General features: G+C 40.1%; 1 protein-coding gene across 1 annotated transcript in view; it reads left to right on the top strand.

Moving 5' to 3' along the window:
* The window catches only part of ARSB (arylsulfatase B), a 105,189-nt gene that overhangs the window by 13,267 nt on the left and 69,292 nt on the right, over positions 1-22,630 (top strand). The window contains exons 2-4 of the mRNA XM_042453996.1: positions 836-1,022; positions 4,908-5,098; positions 6,248-6,455. Coding sequence (XP_042309930.1) covers positions 836-1,022; positions 4,908-5,098; positions 6,248-6,455 — 586 coding nt within the window. The remainder of the gene's footprint in view (positions 1-835; positions 1,023-4,907; positions 5,099-6,247; positions 6,456-22,630) is intronic.

Genomic DNA, 22,630 nt, shown 5'->3' with positions numbered 1-22,630 from the left:
TCTTCTCCAGCATCACATTTCAAATGAGTTCATCCCCCCCCCCTCCCCGTCAGCTTTCTTCACTCTCCACCTTTCACAACCATACATAGAAATGGGAAATGCGGTGACATAGACAATCCTAACTTTGAGATTTAATGATATATTTTTAGACTTTATGATCTTGCCTAGTTCTTTCATAGCTGCCCTTCCAAATCCTGGTCTTCTGATTTCTTGACTGCAGTCTCCTCTGTGATTAATGATTGAGCCTAAGTATGGAAAATCTTGAACTGTTTTGATCTCTTCACCATCTACTTTAAAATTATGTAGGTGTTGTCCTTAGAATCCGTTAAATACATAGAGGATCAGTGAACCTGCAGAGTGGTAGGAAACATATGTAGAAAAACATAATGAAGCACCTTCTGTGAATAGAGAAGAAAGTGCCTCCAACTTATTTCCTTCAGTCTTCCCTTTCTCCCTCAGCCTTTTGCCCCTTCACCTGCTCTACTCTCTTAGGTTTCTCAATATTCAGGAGAACATTGTATGAGGTTTTAGAGATCTAGTGGAGAACAGGGAGCGAGGGAAGGGTTGATGGGAAGGTTAATTTTCACCTGCCTCTTTTTCAAATTGATATCTAGCCCCAACCCAGAGTGGAAAATTTGCACCCCACCTCTGCTGTCATCCTAAGCATGTGCTGCTGTTTATCTTCATAACCTTTCTCAGATGCAATACATGTAAAATTGTGTTGATTGATTTAGGAATGTTCAGATTGGCTTTCCTCTAGAGATAAATATGTTGCTGCAGAAGCATCACCACATTATGTTGTAGCAAATATGCGAGGTACACTTGTTTTCATTAGATCCATACAGGTTTACAGCATGAAATAATTTGGCCGTGTCAGCCCAGCTGTGTCCCACTGGATGAAAAGCTCCTGCCTGAACTTCTTAAAGAAGCAGGATATGTTACTCATATGGTGGGGAAATGGCATCTAGGAATGTACAGAAAGGAATGCCTTCCAACCCGAAGAGGGTTTGATACTTATTTTGGTAAGTGACACAAATATTCCTCCTTCCTTTATTTACAATACCACCACCCTCTAGAACTTGCTATGGCTTTATAGTTTACTTAGAGCAAACTTGGGGGATAAACGGGCCTTTAGGTGTTAACAAATTCCACTGACCATCAGCCTCTCCCAGCATGGCCACTGGTCAGGTATGATGAAAACTGGTCATACAACAACATCTGGATGTCTTAAAGGAAATGGGGAAGCTATGTACAGAGAACAATTTCAAAGAGTTGATTTGTGCAAGTGTAGTAATCTGATATGTCAGCAGGAATTTACTTGGCCTTCTTTTAAAGACATAGGCCTGTTACAGACGGGCCTAAAAGTGTGCGCTCCGCGTGTGCTAGGATTAGAAAGGGGCATCCTTTCTGGACGCCCCCAACCCTAGGATGCGCGGAGCGCGCACAAAATGGCGGCGGCCATTCCACACGGCCGCCGCCATTACTATGTCACGACTGCGCCGCCTCTAAACGGGGTGGTGCAGTTGTGACATAGTGGAGCCGCGCGAGGGTACTTAGTGCACCCTTTCCGCAGCCCCAGAAGGAGCTCTGTTTCTGAGCTCCTTCCAGGTTTGCATTGCTGGGCACAGCCTTTAGATGGCTGCGCCCAGCGACGCAGAGGAGAAAGGGGCCAAGTGGCCCCTTTCTCCTCCTCCCCGCCGCTGCGGGGTGTCCTTGGGGCTTGAAGCCCCAAGGACACCCCTTTCCAGGCCTCGGGGAAGTGGCCTTTTGCCGCTTCCCCGTGGCCTGGAAAGCGGCGGATCGGGGCCTCAGCAGCTGCCGCTCTGGCCACTGAGGCCCCGGTCCGGCAGGGAAAGGGGCGGGTGCAGGCCGCCACTTTTCAGCGGTCTGTAGCACGCCATAGTTTCTAGAATGCTGCCATACTGTCCACACGTGTATTAGATGCAGCCATAGAAGCATTAGTTTACTTAATTAGTTTATATCTGTGAGCACAGCTGTCACAATCCTAGCACCCTGTGTCCAAAAATCCTTACCTGGGACACTAAATGTACATTCCTGAGCTTCTACTGTGTTATGGTCTTTGCAAGCTCTCTTCTCAACTGTGATGAAATGAAGACCATCAACAGATCATAAGTCAGATCTGTTGAATACTGTGGATGGGTGGCATAAGTTAACAGCTAGAGAACTGCTCTTTTATGTTAGGTTGTTTGGGCTAATAGAAATGTACCCTTTGTATGTTGAGTTCTCTGTGGCTGACAAAAGTAATCTCCCATGAGACCATAAAAATGTTACAAATATAATGAAACTGACATATGTTATGTATGTCGACTGAATCATTTTTTTCCTGTTCTACCTTCCATTCAGAAATCTTATTTACTCAGTGTCAATAAGCATAAATGTTTTGGCCTGTGTAGAACATAATTCCAGAACAGAGTAGCTTTAACAACATTATAACACCCTTGACCTCTAATCCACAACAACAGAGCAGAAAGTGCCTACTTGTCTTCAGGGTGGGGTTGCCCAAGTGAAAACTGAAAAGGTCACCTGGATCTTTAATACTTGTGTAGACGATGACATTTCAACAGGTGTTGCTTGTTACCTGTTTACCTGGTTATGTGACAAACAATACCTGCAGAAATCCCATCTTCTATGTTTTCAGGGTGTACGTTAGGGTATAAGGCTTGTTGTACAAAGATACACAGGGAAACACAGCAGTGTAATAGTAGGACTCTTATTTTGTTATATGAGTCTGAAGTTAGAGAGAACCTTCTAGCCCAAGTTAGGTGCTAGGCAACATCACCCTCAATATGTACTCAATACTGTTGATTAGCTCTCCACCTTGGAAACCTTTGCTAACGCATTAACCAAGTTAATGCTTTAGAGGATTTAAAAAAAATGTTGGGCCCTATAGTAGTTGTTTCAATATTTTGCCCTCTGGATATTTTAAATTCATTTCCTAAGAACACAAGAGAGAATGGCCAGTCATAAGGATATGGGGAAATAAATCCAAAACATGTGAAGAGCCAAAGATTGAGAACCACTGGTCTACAGCTACTGCATCACTTTGTTCCTAGGCTCCTAGTTCTTTTTATAGAAATCTATGCCAGTTATGAATTGTAATTTGTAACATTCAGTAATTAATTGATTGCAAATTTGTATTGAAACCGAGTAATAGAAATAACAGTGGTGGAAGTGAAACCCACAAAAGTAAGAGGAAAGTGAGGGAGAAGCTGACAGGTATAATAGTCATAATGGTCAAATTGGAGACCTGTATATCATCCATATATTTTTGAATGGCTATATAGACTGTACTGAGGAAGAATGTTTCACACTGTTATCCTGCTGTATGCAAAATACTGCTCCAGCTTTGCAGGAGGCATAACTGTTTTGAAGGTGAACGGGTGTGGCAATGACCATTCTTAGGGAAAGAATTGTGTTTGTTTTCATAGAATCATAAAATCGTAGAGTTGGAAGAGACCACAAGGGCCATCCAGTCCAACCCCCTGCCATGCAGGAAATCCAAATCAAAGTATCCCCGACAGATGGCCATCCAGCCTCTGTTTAAAGACCTCCAAAGAAGGAGATTCCACTACACTCCGAGGGAGTTTGTTCCACTGTCAAACAGCCCTTACTGTCAGGAAGTTCCTCCTAATGTTGAGGTGGAATCTCTTTTCCTGCAGCGTGGACCCATTGTTCCTGATCCTGTTCTCTGGAACAGCAGAAAACAAGCTTGTTCTCTCCTCAGTGGTTTTATAATGTACCTTGCTAAAATAAAGGGCTTGCATGGTGTAATCTTTCATATGTGTTACTTATTTCAAGCTTTTCATAAATGCTATAAAGGGCCAAATTAGAAGCTGACAGAGCACTTAAGTCAGTAGAAAATATTTCAGGAGAGTATCCACTACCCCTTGAAAAAACTGCAGGTCATCTCTGTGTTAATTTCTCATCACTGACTCATGATAAAGTAGCAGTCAAAAGATTACATTTGGAAATGGACTTTCCAAATTTGGAAAAGAAAAAGATAGCTGAGCTTTACAGGACTTTGGGGCTTTACTGGTGCAGGTTGGAACAGGTCTCACAGGAAGATACTTTTTGGCTGCAATGGAGAACTGAAATTTTATGGCATTCTTTTACAGCCCTTTTCCCTATTGCTCCTCCACCTTTTTTATGAAGTGGGGAAGAGGTGAGTATTTTGCCTGCATGATGACACTCTCACTGTGACATCCAAAACCACAAGCTGCAGACTTATGAGCTTTTATGACTAAAACATGTCATTTTCCCCTGCATTATTTTTTTCCCTGCTGTCTTTACCTGATGAAGAAACCAGCAACCTTCAACAGTTAGTGTAATGATTTTCATGCCTTCTGGTTGACCCAATAAAGGTATCATCAATGTGTATTGTGGATTTTGAATTTAGAAATGGTGGTAGTTAGTCCTGAACAGTGACTGCCTTATTCACCAGTTGGTGTCAGCACCAGATCAGAAATGTGCATACCTGTACAGTTTGCAGGAAAAATACTGTGATCAGCATGGTACCCTGTGAATATAAAGAGCACAACAGTGTTATCTTCAGCTGTTTCTAAAAGCATTGTGCAGTTTACCAAATGATGCTAATTTTAAAAACATAATTCAGCTGCTTTTATACATTATCAAGTATGCATTTGTTGATACTGTTTTAGGGGATTTTTACACTTGTTACAAAATATATTGCCAAATGAATTGTTGACTCATTTTATTTTATTTTTAACATGTTGTTTCCACATTTCCCCTCCCCTTCCCTGGCTTCATAAACAAATCTACTTTTTCAGTGAATTTAAAAGAGAATTGTGACTCTTGCTGTCATTTCTGTTTTTATGGCTGTTCTTTTGATGTTTGGATATGATTACTCTGTTTTCCTTTTATGTTAGGGTACCTTCTTGGAAGTGAAAATTACTATTCTCATGAGCGCTGTGTGCTCATCGTATCAAAGAATGTAACCCGGTGCGCTCTTGATCTTCGAGATGGAGAAGAAATTGCAGCTGGATTTAAAAATATGTACTCTACTAATATATTTACACAAAGAGCACTAGATCTCATAGCAAATCATCAACCTGAGAAGGTACCCTTTCTCTGTTTTTCTTAAAACATATAAAGCTGGTATTAATACATTTTGATGCAATTCTGATTAAACACAAAAGAAGACACTGGGCTATAGTTCTGTGCCTAGCCACTTAACTAATGCTTAGGACAAAGGTCTCATACCTGCAGTGTGTATAGAAACACCTTTTGGGGGCTACATCTTCCAGAATCCCCCAGCCAACATGACCAGTAAAAATGGGAAATTTCCTAACTTCTGCTTGTACCTAGAAATATAGTTGGTCCTCCTTAATCACATATTCTGCATCCACAGATTCCATCTGTCAGAGCTTGAAAATATTTCTCAAATAAAACTGAAAAAGCAAACCTTGATTTTGCCATTTTATATAAGGGACATCATTTTACTGTGCCATTGTATATAGTGCAACTTGAGCATCCACAGATTTTGGTGTCCATGGCGGGAGGGGGGGGGCTGGATCCAAACCATAGTGAATACCAAGGGCCCATGGTACACAGAATGTCATGCTTTACCTTCATAGAAGAATTTGTATCTTCCATTATTGTAAGGACACTGTACAATTTTGTATAAAAACTTTCCATAAAATCTTAAATGTTGAGGGCAAGTACAGAATGCAAGAATAATTCTTTGCTAGAACAAAGGATGTAAAATGGGAGGAGTTTTTAAAATCTTTTATTAAACTCTGTGCCCCTTGGAGATAAAACTGACAGGGCTTTGCTGTGGATGGTTTCTTGTCATGAGGTCATAATTTGCTTGTAGAAGGACATTGTTAAAAAATTAACAATATTTGTTTACCAACCAATAACTCACATCATCTGGCAAGCTAATCAAGAAATAAAAAATGAAGAATAGCCTTCTCTGATTGAGAACACACACACCCAGATGTGGTTTACTACAGCTCCATCTCATACACATCCCAGCCACCGTATCTATTTTATTGAGGAAGTTGTAATCAAGCACATCTGAAGGATATTAGATTGAGGAAGCCTGGGGTAGATCATGTCTATTAATAAAAGCACAAAAAATAGAAATTCATTTAAAAAACCCTCCTTATTCTTGACAATAGAAGTAGTTGCAGATGGAAGCTTGTTAGGCATTCTTTTGATTCTCGCATTTAATGCTTTGATATCTTTCTTTGTGTATATTTTGTAGCCTCTCTTTCTGTACCTTGCTCTACAATCTGTCCATGAGCCTCTTCAAGTACCTGAGAAGTACACAGAACAATACACTTTCATTAAAGATGAAAAGAGGCGCAAATATGCAGGAATGGTATCCATTCTGGATGAAGCTGTAGGAAATATCACTGCAGCCCTGAAGACATATGGACTTTGGGACAACACTGTTCTCATTTTTTCTACAGGTAAAATTGAATAATTATATATATAGACATGTGCTGCATATATAATTACATTTTTAATTATCTTGCTGGAATATTTAACTGGCATAATGGTATCATGGCTGGGGAAGGGAATAGCGTGAAGTGATAGAATTGCAGAGATGTTGCATTGCCAGTTGTGGGTGCCCTGAGAACAGCAACTGGAGAGACCTCTTGGGGTCCTGCCACAACTCCTTGCCCTACAGAATCTCATGACAAGGAGCATGCTGTGGATACTGCCAGGCTGAAAAGATAGGTTTTTGATATCGGCTTGGTCATTTCTAACCATAATCGTGAATCCTCATCATTTACAATATTGTAAATTCAGTTTATGATATTGTACCTGCTGCACAGGTTGCCAGTCAGTATTTATTTGTATTAGAAAAAAATAAAAATCTTTTTAAATGGTATGAAATGTATACTGTATACTGTAGAAAAAGCAGTCAGTGAGGTCCACAAAAACAACAAGAGTGAGAGCCATTTTGTGCCTTAAGTATTATTTCTTGAAAGCATTATTCACCTTCTGGAAGTCCTGGAACTTAAAGAAACCAAAGAATGTTTGAAACCACCTTCTGCCCCTTATTTGGATAATATATTCCTTCTGAATATCTGTGAATATCCCTGCTTTATACCAACCACAGTTTGATTTTTAAGACTGAGGAAGGTTTGTTTTCTAGGTTTATTTGCTTATTTACCCTGCCCTTCAGTCAAAAGCCTCCCAGGGTGGTTTACATATGTAGTATTTTTGTGGGTTTTTCGGGCTATGTGGCCATGTTCTAAAAGAATTTATTCCTGACGTTTCACCAACATCTGTGGCTGGCATTTTCAGAGAATGCTGACCTGGAAGAGAGTGGGTATATAGTATCCAGGATACTGGCGAAACGTCAGGAATAAACTCTTCTAGAACATGGCCTCATAGCCCGAAAAACCCAGAAAAATCTATGGATGCCGGCCATGAAAGCCTTTGGTTTACATATGGTTAGAATTCAAAGCCATAGCCTTGTTACTCTGGAAAATCAGTGCACATAGGGATCTAGTAATAGTGCCACTATATTCTGCTTTGGTCAGTCCCCATCTGGAATTGTGTGATGAGCTGATGAAGGGTGCCCAGTTAGAACATATCCACAGATTCCAGTCCATCTCTAGTGGGTTGAATAGACATAATGGTTTCCTGGCACACTACACATAATTCAACACTGTCTAACCCTCTCCCTCCCATCCTTATGAAGGTGCCGTTGACCAGTTCATCACATGTCTTCCCTGATTCCTACGCTACATTCTATTACTCATTCATATGGGCATCTACTCTCCTGGGCTTTAGGCAATATCCTTCATCCTGCCTTTGTCCCCCAACTACCATCATTACTTGGGAGGACTTTCTTCTGATTGGACATGTATGGAGGTGTACTGTCAGTCTCACATCCAAAGACACTGGAACAGAGTAAAAAGACACTTCCTTTATGCTTTCTGACTACACCTTCCAGACTCCCACTGGTTATACTGGCCTGGGTAAGTTATAGCCCCCCAAATAATATATTTGTTAAATTATTTTGTTTTAGAAATTAATGGCAGTAGTAATAACAACAGAAAAATCATACTTGGTACACTGAGTGTCATCAAATATCAGGGCATCACTTAGAGCCATTGAGTGTATTGTGACAAAGTTTTCAAAACAGCAATAAGAGACAGTTAAAATTATTTGCTTGCAGGGTTGACAATCAGGAGGTAGTTATTAATAAGTTTCCATTCTATCTAAATACCAAATTAAACTATTGATTTCAATTAACCTTGTCATGTATTTCTCGGTAAGATTAACATGTTCTCTGCATTTATAAATTTCCTGGAGGTCTTTAAACAGAGGCTTGATGGCCATCTGTCGGGGATGCTTTGATCGAGATTTCCTGCATGGCAGAGAGTTGGACTGGATTCTATGATTCTATTCAACAAAAACATTTTAAAGATACCTTTTTACTTTTGCAAGAGCCAGCACCCCAAAATAACAGAATTTTGGGCATCTTGTTCAGGTCAATATAAAAGGAAACGTTTTCCAATATTGAATCAGTTATGTTCCTTATAATAAGGGACACCTGCCAACCCTGTTAGGAACAAGCTTTCTGGCTTCAGATAATGAATATCCCTTAAATAAGGGATAGCTGGCAACCGTATTTGGTTGATTCATTCAGACTATATCCGCACTGCTGAAATAATCCAGTTTGACACCAAGTTAACTGCCATGGCTCAATGCTATAGAATTCTGGGAACTGTAGTTTTGTGAGACATTCAACCTTCACTGTCAATGAACTCTGGTGCCACAACAAGCTACAGTTCCAGGAATTCTATAGCATTGAACCATAGCAGTTAAAGTGATTATTTATGCAGTGCAGATGCAGCCTCAGATGGTTATTTAACGAGCTATACACTTAAAAAAATAGATGTGTTCCTAGACATTACTTCTTTAACAGAAACTTTGGTACCAGAGACAGAAATGACAGGGAAAAAATAGGAATAGGTTCCTATACCACAAAAATAAACACACTCAATTTCAGCAAACTTTTTGTCTAAATCTAACCATATGTACATGTGAAATGAAACAATCAGGTCAACTAAGCCTTGCATAAATAAAAACAATTTCAGCCTTCTGGAGATGATGTAAAATCTTCTTCCCAAATGCATCCAGGGACATTTTTTTTCTTTCACCAGCCCTCACCATTTTTTGTGATTTCCATTTTGGTGGCTAAACAGATCTATGAATCTGTGCTCCACCGGATTCCAAAAGATGTTACCTTGGCGGTTAAAATGGTACTATTGCACTATTGATTGTGCAATATGAAAGGGCTCTAAGGAGTTTATCATATGGGGGAAATCCTGTGCAGAAATGGGGATTTAAATCAGAAAAAAACTATTTAACCACGTATTTCTCAAAATTAAAAGTAGGTTGATTTTCACACAACATCGTTGTTATAATAGTATTAACCCAAATGGAAAGTAGACAAAAGCCACCCCTTTTTTAATTTTGGAAAATCCCAAAAGTAAAAAGGGGTGGGTTTTGTTTTTTTTTTACTTTCCGTTCTGGTTAACACCAGTTTAACAACAATTTCTGTGAAAATCAACCTGCTTTTGCAGGTTTTTTCAGCTTTTAAATCTCGTTTTTGCATGGGATTTCCTCCATGTAATAAACTCCCAAGATATGAAAGGTTGTCCCTGTTGTATCTGATGCTGGCCAGAAGAGGGTGCCACAAGAGTGGAATAGGACTTCTCTTTTGAGAATTGTGTTCATATTGTTAGGAGTCCATATACTAACTTATTTCCACTCTGACTAGTGTTACTTTTAAAATTTTCTTTATTTGAAATGTAGCCCTTTTATTTTCCACTACTTCTACTAGGAGTTCCCAGAGTTTGTCACACTATTTTTTTCCAAGGACAGCAAAACAAATGTGTGTTTTCTTCCACGGACAGCTGCCCCAGATTAGTCAACATCCTGTTCCTATCTGGCATCCTGGAGACAGTTTGTGTCAGGCCTTCTTCTGGTAGCTGTAGCAATGAAGGTCCTCTTGACAACCTGAGTTGGGGTTGTACCGAGGTCAGTGAGTCTGACTAGGGCTGAGAGATCCAAGTTCAAACCCTCTGTCAAAACTCGCTGGCAAACTTGAGTTAGTCACTATCTTTGAACATAGCCTGCCTCACTAGATTATTGAGGAAAGGGGTATTATGTACACTGTCTGACTCACTAGATTATTCAGGAAAATATTATTCTGCTTTTTGGAGCAAAAGAAATAGGATATATAACAACAATATATATGGCATGTATACAGGACTACATTTATTGCTGTCTTTCCCCCACATGTGACTTAACACCTAGCATTTATATAGGATATGTTAGGGGTCCAAAGAGAGTATCAGAAAGAACATCCATTGAAGGTAGACCAATGTAGTTATTGTATTGCTGTATTGTGGACAGTAATGTGGTTGTGGCTGACAGACTTTTGGGTATCTTATGAACACTTCATAACTAAGCTAGGTTATAAATTAGGGTTCACTGAGTCCTTATAAATTACTTCCCCTCATGTGCTCTGCTATGCATACCTTTCAGATGTCCCAATCAGTTGTATCATTACGGGGGTGCGGACTGCATCAGGAGACACCCTAAGGGCTTGACACTTCTGCCCCTCAAACACCTACCTTTTGGCAATGGGCTGTGGCATTCATTTGCTTCCCTTTAAAATGCTTTAAGAGATAGTGGGAGTGGTGTGAAGTTCAGTGGCAGGAGAAAAGAGCCCCCAGAATTTTTTTAAATTAAAATTTTAAATTTTACCACAGGGACAGTCCAAATTAATCCTCTGTCAGTCTACTTTTTCAGCAGCTTTTAAAATGTCCCAGTTTCTCTTTTTCTCCCACTTTCCCCTTTCGTCCTCAGCTTACTTCAGTTGGTGCAAACTGAGTTCAAAGTACTTTGCAGTCATTTAAATCAGTGGGGGGTGGGTGAAATCTTGCCTTTCCCAATAGGCTCAGTCAAAAATAAACTGTTGCAGCCTCCCCTAGTTTATATATTCTTCCTCATTAATGACTTTCATCATTTTGATCACACTCTGATTTTATTTGTCCACATGTATCCTGGTTCTCATATGTAAAATATGAAGTGTATGTGCTACTGTCAAAGGAGGAGAGGTTCCAGATCCTCCCATGGATCCAGCTCATACTGCTATTACTTTTCACTGGTGGGGATATAGAAGGGATACTCTTTTTGAACCTTCGGTGCTATCTCCAAGAGTTTAAGCATGTTAGAAGGAGAGGAAAGAGCAAAGCCTGATTCACAGACACAGTGCTGTTTAGAAGAGCTTCATCTGTTTCTTTGTCAGGAACCTATGACAAAAGGGGTCATGCCCACATGTGAACAGTAGTTCAACCTGCCATTGTGCATCACTTCAGGGACCCTAGTGGACTGAGAGATGGTAAATAAATGCCTTGAATAAATAAATATTGGCCAGAATGTATTTGGTATCTGTATGTCTCTTTACAAGTTCTTCTTTTTTCTTCTTTATTTTAGCTTTTAGAGGGAATCATGTTCTTTATGCAGATACTATACAACCAGTTTTGAAATTATCAATTTTAAATGGCTAACATAAGATAATGGCTTTGGAGTTCAAACTGGTGGCAAAATAAAAACTATACATACTTTAAGTTATCTGTATGTGAGTTATAGGTCTTTGATTCAGTTTTTAAATATCCAACTTTAGTATACAGGAGCCTGATCTGATTCTGCATAGACAAGAATACAAGCACATGTGCATCATACAGAGACAAAGAGCCTTAAATCCTTCAGTGCAGAAGTTCAAGAGTTCGATTCAGCAGGAATGCCAGAGGTCAGAAATTAACTGACTTGGTTGAGCTATGAATTGAAGCTTTCATAGAGGTTGCATAGCTGTAGTAAATACTTATTAATCCTTCCCTTTCATAAACTCTGAAAGGATTCACCCACACAATTTAAGAACTAATAATGAAAAATAAATGACATGTTTTTATTGCTATCTTTGGCACTTGGTTCTGAATGCTTTGTCCAAACTAAAATGTACAGATGAGAAGCCTGGATTCCTTCTAGGCTTGCCCCCTGCTTAAATCCAGTCCACAACCCCATGCCTTTTTAATAAGTAAAAGATTCAGACATTCCTTATTGGCACCACCCTGTATAATTCTTGGCATATTTAGTCTCTCTTTTTATTGTGCCTAATATAGATAGCTAGATTTCAGACTTGTCAGATGGACTTGGTTCTTCTTGCCAAAAGGGATTCCAGATGCCACATGCTTCTTGTTGCTGGTTTACTAACTTATTGCTGTAGCTTTAAATTTTAATCTGAAATATTAAATGGCTTTAAAGTTTTTTTTAAAAAAGGTGACTAAAGAGAAACATGATAAAGGTTTTATAAAATTATGTAGGGTGTGGATAATGTGGCAGAGAGAAGCTTTTCTCTCTTTTACTAGAGAACTTGGGTCACCCAATAAAATTGATTGGCAGTAGGTCCTCATGAGACAAGAGGAAAGTAGCACTTCACACAATGTATGATTAACTTAAAGAGTTGTGATAAAAGAACTTGGGAAAGCTACTTTGGGGGGGAGGGTTATAGCTCAAAGAACTGTGCAACCAACATGGCCATTGTAATCCAAAAAGTGATTTTTCTGAGCTGAGGGTGATGGTTGGGTTTTATGATTGTAAAGACTGATTATGAGGACTGCACCTATCTGTAGCTGTTACCTGTGGTAGTCAGTGAAGCATCCATGCCCAAAGGGTCTGTATCTCTGCTCACCAGTTGTTTGAGAGCAAGCAGTAAGTTATCTCAGTTATTTTTGTGCAGTGTTTGTGGGTTTTACAAGGGCATCTGACCGGCAGGTTACCTTTGGAAACATGATACTAAGCTATAACATGATCCTTGGTCTGATGGCTTATCTTTGTAAAAGAACAATAAACTTTGTTTGATTACTGTAGCGAAGCTGGGCTGTCATCAATCTTTGTAGCAGCTTCAGTCCAATTTAACTGAGAATAAAAGTATATAATATAACACTTGTAAATATTTAAAACAGTAAATACAATTAAGTAGTCTTGTCTTGGCATAGTTCACTGTTACATGCCCCCTCCCCCCCAAAAAAAAGAAAGAAAGAAGAAATATGTTTTATGACTAGAGCCTATGTTATGAAGTTCAGTCAGGTTGCCCAAGATCTGTGCATTTAATTGCATTCACTAATCATATTTATGTTTATACCCTAAAGGCACCAGATCCCACCTGATATTGGAAGCTAAACAGGGTTAACCCTGGTTAGTACTTGGATGGGAGACTGCCAATGAATACCAGGTGCTTTAGGCTACTAGCAAAACTGCCTCTAAGTATTCCTTGCCTAAGAAAACCTTATAAAATTCATGAGGTCCTCATAAGTCAACAGGTGACTTGAAAACACATACATACAAGCATTCACATTTATGTACTTTTAAAAGCTTCTAGTTACAGTGCAGATACATGGAACTAATCTCCAACATCCTTTGCCTTCTTCATCTTTTGGAAAAGCTACAGGATCAAACTTAACATGAGCTTAATCACGTGGCTCCAGGCTTATGTGGAAGACTTGTTTTCTAACAGATAGCCATGAGAAGGCACCTGATCCAGTTTGGGCCCTTTCAACCATCAGTTTATATTACACACACACAATCCATTCAAAATAAATGGGAATTTGATGTATAATATCAATTGCTGTTCAGAACTCTAGATATGGATTATGCCAAAAAGCAGAGGTCAGAGAGTTTGACCCCTGTGCTCACATGTTGGGTTTGACATTTTTGGCCCCTCTTCTGGTTGTTTGTTAAAAACAACCATTACATGCAGTTTTGTGGGAAGGTTTCATCCACTTTATTTAATTCTCAGAAAGTGATTTAGATTAAAGTAGTGAGAAGTGACGAAATATTTAAGCACTGCCTTTTATTCCCCAACTCTCCCCTATTCTAAGTTATCCCATTCCTTAATATCCTACACATGAACAGAAATTATTTATATTTATTTATTTTATGTCACCTTTGTCCCAAACTGGACTCATGGCAGTTCATAAAGGGTACTTAAAAATAGTACAATTTTAAAAACAGAATTGAAAGCATCACATTAATATAATGAGTTAAACATATAAAATATTAAAAACATACAGTCGGGTCTCTGTATCAGTGAGCTAGCTATCTGTGAATTGGCGCATGCGCAGATGGCCCTGACCCATTATTAGGAATGGTGGTGGTGTACATGGATGCACCAACACAGATGCACACATTTTGGCATCCATTGACAATAATGGGACTTGAGATCCCACAATTTTTAATATCCATGGTGGGGGGATCAAACCCCTGCTGATACAAAGGGCCAACTGTACTAAATTTAAAATGTCACACAATTAAAAAACATACAAAAGCAGACACCTCAATTAGAAACTTCTCTGGGTAATATTACATATTAAAAGCTTACTTGAACAGAAAAGTTTTTGCCTGCCAATGAAACGAGAGCAGGGAGGGGGTCAGCCTAGCCTCTTGTGGGAGGGAGAAGAGCTCCTTTCATTCACAAATGACTTTTGCCTTAGTAGAGCTATCCCACTCTCAGGATGAAGAAAGAGGTGGTTTTTGCCCCCTGTCTCCAGCCCTAGTGGAACTCAAAATGAGGCTTTTGAGAACAGCGAAGGGTGTAGCTGCTACGAGAAAGGGAAATACAGTCAGTCCTCCATATCCATGGTTTTTTTTTAATCCACAGTTTCAAGCATTCATGGCTTGAAAATACTGAAGAATATATACATTCCAAAAAGCAATTCTTGATTTTGCCATTTCAAAGAAGGGACACTATTCAACTTCCATTTAATGGGACTTGAGCATTCACACATTTTGTTATTCACAATGGATCCTGGAACGAAATCCCAGCAGAAACCGAGGGCCCACTGTAGGTGAAAATGGATATTCTCCATGGTGTAGCCACTGGGCACTTTCTAAATGGGACTTTTCTGTACTAGAAGAAAGACATTCTACTGAATCCAGTTTAGTTCATGTGTTTAGAATACATATTCAGTAACTGTGCTGCACTTTGTATTAACATAGAGTACTAGCCATCATCTCTGCACTAAGACAAGTTTATTAATAAATATTACATTTGCCATGCCCTGCTACATGAGCAGTGCATTTTTACCATATTTCCCTCCCACAAAAAACTGTGATTATATAATTCCCTGGGAAGCGGTTCTGTTTTTCTTGTATGTTAAAGAGCTTCACCTTTAGGTGTTCTGTGTAATTTCTCAGATTCCGTAAATGGTGTGGAATGAGACAGTGAAATGTTACGACTTGCTACAAGCCTGCTGAGGTTTTAAAACCATCAAATGATTTTCTAGTTAATTAATAGCCTGTCTTTTTCTTGACAAGGAACAAGCTGATCTGTCACCACAGCTCAAAAGCTGATTGTGTTCTCGTTTGATTAATCAGGTCTCCTGGCTTAAGCCAAACTTCATTGGTGCATGCCTGTCTGCACTCAGTGTCACAAACCACTTACAATAAACAAGCAAAAGTTTTACCCACTTTATTCCTTCCCTTTTTGGTTGGATTTGATCAAAACAATGCAATTTATCCTTATAAACCAAAAGAGCATTTAGGCCTCATTTGCACACATTTTTCCTAGACAAGTTTAGCATGTGAGAAAGTTTGCCCATGTATGTGAAAGCAGAGATATGTACTGCTTCCATATAATCCGCCCCACACCCTCAGGTCCTCTGGGAGGAATCTATTGCAGCCTTTAAAAACCAGACTAACTGCTACCTCCCAGAGGGCCGTCTCTGCAATTGCTCCCAAACTATGGAACGGTCTGCCAGATGAGATCCATCAAATTGCCAGCTTAGACAGCTTTAAAAAAGCTGTCAAGACGGATCTCTTCCGGCAGGCCTTTCCTGAATAAAAGTGCCAGGCCACAGAATAACTGCCCTTCACATCATGTATCAGCCCACCGCTCTGTCCTCACTGTATTTTATTGTGTTTTTAATAGATGTTTTAATTGTAATTTGTTTAATCCTGTTTTAAGGAGGGAATTTGGGACATAAATTTGTAAATGTAGATTTTAACATGTTGTAGCCGCTTTGATTATCTTGTCACAGAAAAGCAGGATATAAATAAAAGTTTTATTATTTATTTATTAGCTATATGGGCACAAGCTACCCACTACAGTGCAGTGATATCCCAAGGACACCCATGCCCATTAACTACAAAGGGATATCAAAGGGTATCAAAAGAGAAGCTGGCTGTGGTTTCTAAGCAGTGTTCGGGTTGCTAGGAATATCCCAGCTTTGCGGTACAACACCTGTAAATATCCAGCCAGGATGGCACTTATCAAAATAGTTCAGGACTACCTTGTGGCATTTCCAACCAGAGGTGAAGGACAAGATAGTGCACCCTTTAGTTTCTTGCACAAAACCCAACTGCTCTAGCAGTTGGATCATTTGTCAACACTGGCTATGGAGGAGTAGCTACACTTACGGCCTGTTTGCACCGAGGAATTATAGCACTATTATCCCACTTTAACTGCCATTGTACTTCCTATGGAATCCTGGGATTGGCAGTTTAGAGAACGGCATTTAGAATTCTCAGCCAAAATGTTCCAGTGACTCACCAAACTACAGGCCTCAGGATCCCATAGGATTTTGCCATGGCAACTAAAGTACAACTGTAGGACTGTAATTGTGAGCTGGGTACTCATTTTACTGACTAAGGGCCTGACCAGACAGGCCAAAATAAAGCTGCTTCAGGTCACTTTGGAGGTATGTTGTTTAAATGATGGATGCATCCTAAAAGGCCGGAAGCTGCACCAAAGCTACACTCCAGTTCTAAGGACTGGAGCGTAGCTTTGGCACAGCTTCTGGCCTCTTAAGATGTGTGTATCATTTAAACAGCATACCTTCAAAGTGACCCGAAGCAGCTTTATTTTGGCCTGTTTGTTGGGCCCTAAGGAAAGAATGGAAGGCTGGGTCATCCTTGGAGTCCTGGGATCTAATTCAGTCTTGTGGCTGCAGTACCAGCATTTAACCAGTGTACCACCTGGGCTCTTTATAGACTGAGAGAAGTAATAGTGCCATTCTATTCTGCTTTGATCAGACTTCACCCGGAATACTGTGAACTGTTCTGGGCAAGCTAGAGCTTGTCCAGAGGAGGACCACTGAATGGGAAAAGGTTTAGAAACCATGCCCTATGAAGAATGGCTTTGGAAGTTGGATATGTTCAGCCTGGGGAAGAGAAAGTTAAGAGGTGACATGATAGCCATGTTTAAATGTTTGAAGAAATGTTACACTGAAGATGGAGCAAGCTTATTTTCTGATGCTCTAGAGAAAGTGACATAGAGGAATGGATTAAAACTACAGTAAATGAGATTTAACCTTTACATTAGGAAGAATTTCAACAGTAGAATACACTTCCTCAGAGCGTGGGGGTGTCTCATTCTTTGGAGGTTTTTAAACAGAACCTGGAAGACAATATTGGGAATGTTTTGATTGTGAATTTCTGCATGGCAGAGAGTTGGAGTGGGTGGCCTTGTTGTCTCTCCCAACTCTATGATTCTGTGGAAAAAAATCCATGATGCTGTGTATCACCTGTTATACAATTTATCTGGCTGCACACTGCACATGTGCTATGTCCAGCAATCAGTCTGAGCAGATCTGCATGATAATCCTTACAGAAGAGTCTGTGCTTTTGCATGAGAACCATGATGCACATATAACTGAACAGAATGCATGTGATACAAAGCTGTTATCTAGATTCAGTTTGAAAAATTGTGTGTGTGCAAGGATTAATTAGTGAAAGGTTTGTAACATGTGATGGCAGTGTGCAAAAAAAAAAAAAAAACCCTGGAAAAATAAAAAGGTGTCTTAGACGCAGTACAGACCGCCGTATAATGGTGGCCTGCCGGTGCCTGTTTTTCATCCGGAGGGAAGCAGCCGCCGCCAAACCACATGGCTTCCCTCCACTGGAAAAAGAACCTGAAAAAAGCGGGTTCTTTTAAAGCCGCAGGGGCGATGTAACAAGTGCACCACTGGTGCAGTCGTTATGTAAGCACCACACGGTGACTTGTGGATGCCGTGTGGTGCTTACGTAACTATGGTGGTGCCCGTGTATACAGAGCGCCACCATACTTATGCCACTGCCACGTACAAGGGTTGCGGGACATGCGGTCACTCCGCCCCCGTGCAACCATAGTACGTGGCCAGTCTGATGCAAAGCGCAGGTCTGGACTGCACCTTAGACTCATTCCTACCTGACTTTGCTCTGTGGATGGACTTCCTTCTTCTCTGTATTTAATTATCTATCCTACACAGCTCTTGCAATTTGCAAAGATTTGGGAAGGTATAGAGATTATTTAAAATCTGTTTAAGGATATGCTTTCCTAATTCACTGGAGAACTAAACAATATTAAACCAGTTTAGCTCTTGCTCTGTAAACCAGGTTAGCTCTTGCTCAGCCTCTGTTCTATGCATAATTTCTTGTTTTACATCATCTTATTCTTTCAAAATGCATGAAAATGTGTCATTCTGAACATCTCCAAAGAGAAAGTGATTTGGAAAACAGATGCAAAGAGGCAAAATTTCCAAATGTTTTAAACAGATCACACTAAACCCCTTCATTGGGTGTAGTGGCCTATATTTTACAGATCTGGCTCTTTAATTATAGTTGCTTTTTATTTGTGAATCATAGTGAAGAAGCTTGGCGGAGTCGGGGTTTGCAAGAGACCCAAACCATGTGCAGCTGAAATATCCCTGACACTGAATTACAGCCATGCCACGCATGCCACTAATGCTGAAATGTTTAATCCTTTGTTTTTATTGTTGGTGTTCCTGGGTTGGTTTGGGAAGCTAAGATGCTGGCCAGTTTTCATTGGCTGCAGGGATTGTTATTGGAATGGCTGACAGCTGTCTGCCAGGCTGTCTGCAGAGCCTTCCTGCGCTCACTGCTGTTCAGCTTCACAGAGCCATTGTTCCCATTTGAGCTTCCCTCTCCATCCCCCCCTTGCAATCTTAAAGTCTTTCCCAGCCATATCCTGATACGGTAAACCATTTAAATTAGCTCCAGATTGTTCTGTTTATTTTGTGTAAGATAAGCGACAAAGTGCAGCCACAGCCTTCCACCTCAAGTAAACTGAGGAGAAAAAGAGAGGAGGAGAAGGTAATCTCTGGAACCAAAGGCAAGCTTTCCCCAAACAAAAATAGGAGGAAGCATTCGTATGCATAAGCTAGCTCTTTCCTCTTGCCCACATAGCAAAAACTTTGCCAGCTAGTTCGGAAAGTTAATGCAAACTAAGGCTACACTTTATTTATTTATTTATTTCAAAGGAAGCTTTATTTATTTGTTTTAAAGGAAGCTGTTCTTGTACAGTTGGCAGGCGTACTAAGGAATCCCTGCTCATTTCTGTAAGCACTTTTTGGATTTTTTTTTTTTTTTAAAAATGTGGAAAACCTGTTGCAGTAATAATGCTTACAGATATCCTGTCACACCACTTCAAAAAATACTTCTGAACTTTATTGTTGTTGTGTGCCTTCAAGTCATTTCCAGTTTATGGCAAACCTAAGGCAAATCTATTGTGGGGTTTTCTTGGCAAAATTTGTTCAGAGGATATTTGCCATTGCTGTCCTGTGAGGTTGAGGGCATGTGACTTGCCCAAGGTCACCCAGTAGGTTTCATGACTGAGCTGGGAATTGAATCCTGGTCTCTAGAGTTGTAGTCCAACACTCAAAACACCACACTGGTCTGGCTCTCCACAACTCCCATAATCCCCCAATCTGCATAATCACTGGCCAGGTAGGCTGGAGGACTTGGGAAGTTATAGTCTTGAAAGTAATGTTTCCAAACTCTGTTTTCTCATATTTGTAAGTTTTGGTGGTAATCTTTCTTGCTATCCAGTAGAATTTGTGTTTGTGACTGTAAATGTCATATAACCTAAGAGTGTAAGATTGTAAAATTTGGCTCTTTAAAGTTCCTGTGCAACATCCGTGAAAGTGCCTTAGCAGTGGTCTCATTTCCTCAATGGTCTTTTTGAAGGCATTATAAATATACATCTCAATTGGGCCCTTTAAGTTTAAAAAGAAGGGCAAGAAGATCAGATAAGTACATTCTTTTCAAAAAGAACAAATTGCTTCAGAAAGCAGAGGGGAATGCCCAAACAGGGCATTCAAAATAAACTTCCTTCAGTGATTAAACACACACACACACACACATGTTCCAACCACATTTTAGCATGTTTTGACCCTTGGAATTCAGTATTCCATTCAGCAGACACAAGGTTTGGCTGTGTTCCTAAATAAACATATATGGAAGTAAGTGGACCTTACTTCCAAGAAACTAGCTGGCATCTAGAGATCTTCCACATTCAAAAACAGGGTTATAGGTGCAGAACAGCTATTTGGCTCACTCCGGTACCTTGCAGAAGAATGTGGCATGGGGAAAATCAAACTTCATATGGAAAATACTTTTCCATGTACACTGAAACATTTTTTCACAGAACACGTTTACAGCATGTGAGCGTTTATATATTTGCATGTGGCTTAATATCACTTCTGGCTGTTGGTTAGGGATGTGCTTCATATTTCAACAAACTCTGAGTCCAGAACCAAATTGGGTTGATTTGGACAGATTATGGAAATATCTAAATACATCTCCAAACTTTTACACATTTCTCCACAGGCATTCCACAGAAGGAAGACACCAAGTAAGGGAAGAGGAAAAGCAAAAATAGTTTTGTGACTGGAGGTTCTCGTTTCTGAGCACAATGAATGGTCTTGCTAGTGATCCCCAATCCCAATACTTTGGGAGAAGAATGTCAATTTAGTGTTCAATGCTTTTTGCTAGTTCTCTCCAGAAGGGAGACTTTTATAATGTTTTGCTGAAGTCTGTGGGACCCAAGAGTGTGTATCACTGGGTGCTTGTTTAGAAGATGCCATCATTTTAAATCATGAAAAAAAATATGGCTTGCTCTAAAAGAAATGGGAGTGGGAGAATATCTGAGTCTCCTGATGCCTATACTGCGGGCAAGAGGGCACTGCCAGGACACATTATGAAGAAACAAAAGGTTTCCCACTGACAAGGGGTTAGAAAAGGGTGCATTTTATCACTTTAATTTGTATCCAGAAGATATCATATGTACAGTGGAATTAGATTTACTAACATAAGGGTCATGCAGACTGGCAGCTTGGAGTGGCCTGAAGCTGCTCCAGCCCTGGTCACAGGGCCATGGCGATTGCACAGCCTGGTTTGGATCCGGGCCGCCACCACAGTTCCAGCAAAGACTGGCCTTTCCCTGCTCCTTTTAGTCCTGCCTTTTCTTGGCCAGGCAGGATCTCTGCATGGCTTCATCTCCGGCCACTCTGGGGTTATGTGTCATCTGCATGCCCCATCCCAAAAGCAGCTGGAAGCTGCTCTTTCCTGCCCGTGTGTTTTGGGCCATAGTTAAATATTTTCTATGTCTTGGTTCTGTCACTACCAAAATGCAGTCAAGAAATCAGAAAAAGCCTAAGACTTGGAGAAATAGCCATGAAGGAACTAGGTTAGATCCTCAGGTGAAAAGACATACAGCAATAGCAATAGCAAGTACATTTCTATACCACCTATCAGTGTACTTAAACACTCCCTAAGCAGTTTACAACCTGTAAGCGAATTACTCCCAACAAACTGGCTACTCATTTTAGTGACCTGCAGAAGAATGCAAGGCTGATGGACTCTGGAGCCCTGCCTGGGATCGAACTCACAAACTTGTGGCTGTAATGGCTGCAGTATTGGCATTTAACCACTACACCACCAGGGCTTCTTATCATTAAATACCAAAGTCAGAATCATCCAGGCCATAGTCTTTCTGATATATGTATTGTTGTGAAAAAATTCACTGGACGGTGAAGAAACCTGACACAGTCTAATAAAAATTATCAGGAAAAAAAAAGAAAGCTGACTGGAAGAAAATCAACTTGTTTAAAACATGATGCTGGAGATTTCTATTGATATCATGGTTGTTGTTGTGTTAGCAGTAATTGTGTGTGCCTTCAAGTTGTTTCTGACGTATGGGATACCATGGACGGACCGCTAATTAGACAAATGAATCACGTCTGAAGTGTCACTAGATGTGAAGATAATTAAACTCAGGCTGTTGTATTTGGACATATCACAAGTTGACATGACTCACTGGAAAAGATTGTAATGCTTGGTAAAGTGGAAGGCAGTAGGAAAAGAGGAAGATTGCGCCACAGTTGATTCTTTCAGTGAAGGAAGCCATGCCTCTGATTTTGTAAGGTCTGAGGAAGTCTTTTGATGACTTGGGCTCTAGGAGGTCTCCAATTCATAGGGTTGCTATACATTGAGGTCAGCTCGACAGCAAACAACAACCATCATCTACCTCATTCTGTTATACTTTTTGTGACTTTGGTGCCAGATCGAGAAGAAAACAAAAATGTCTTGAAGTGTTTGTAAATCCCAGATCATTGTACCAGTCCTTCTGAAAATGTGTATCGTATTTTCCGACATATAAAATGACTGGGCATATAAGACGACCCCCCCCCCCCAACTTTTCCAATTAAAGTATAGAGTTTGGTATATACTCGCTGTATAAGACTACCCCTCTTCCAACGCATACCAAATAAAAATT

Source organism: Sceloporus undulatus, chromosome 2 (genome assembly GCF_019175285.1).
Source record: "Sceloporus undulatus isolate JIND9_A2432 ecotype Alabama chromosome 2, SceUnd_v1.1, whole genome shotgun sequence".
Classification (NCBI taxonomy): Eukaryota; Metazoa; Chordata; class Lepidosauria; order Squamata; family Phrynosomatidae; genus Sceloporus; species Sceloporus undulatus.
This window is presented reverse-complemented; position numbering and strand designations above follow the sequence as displayed.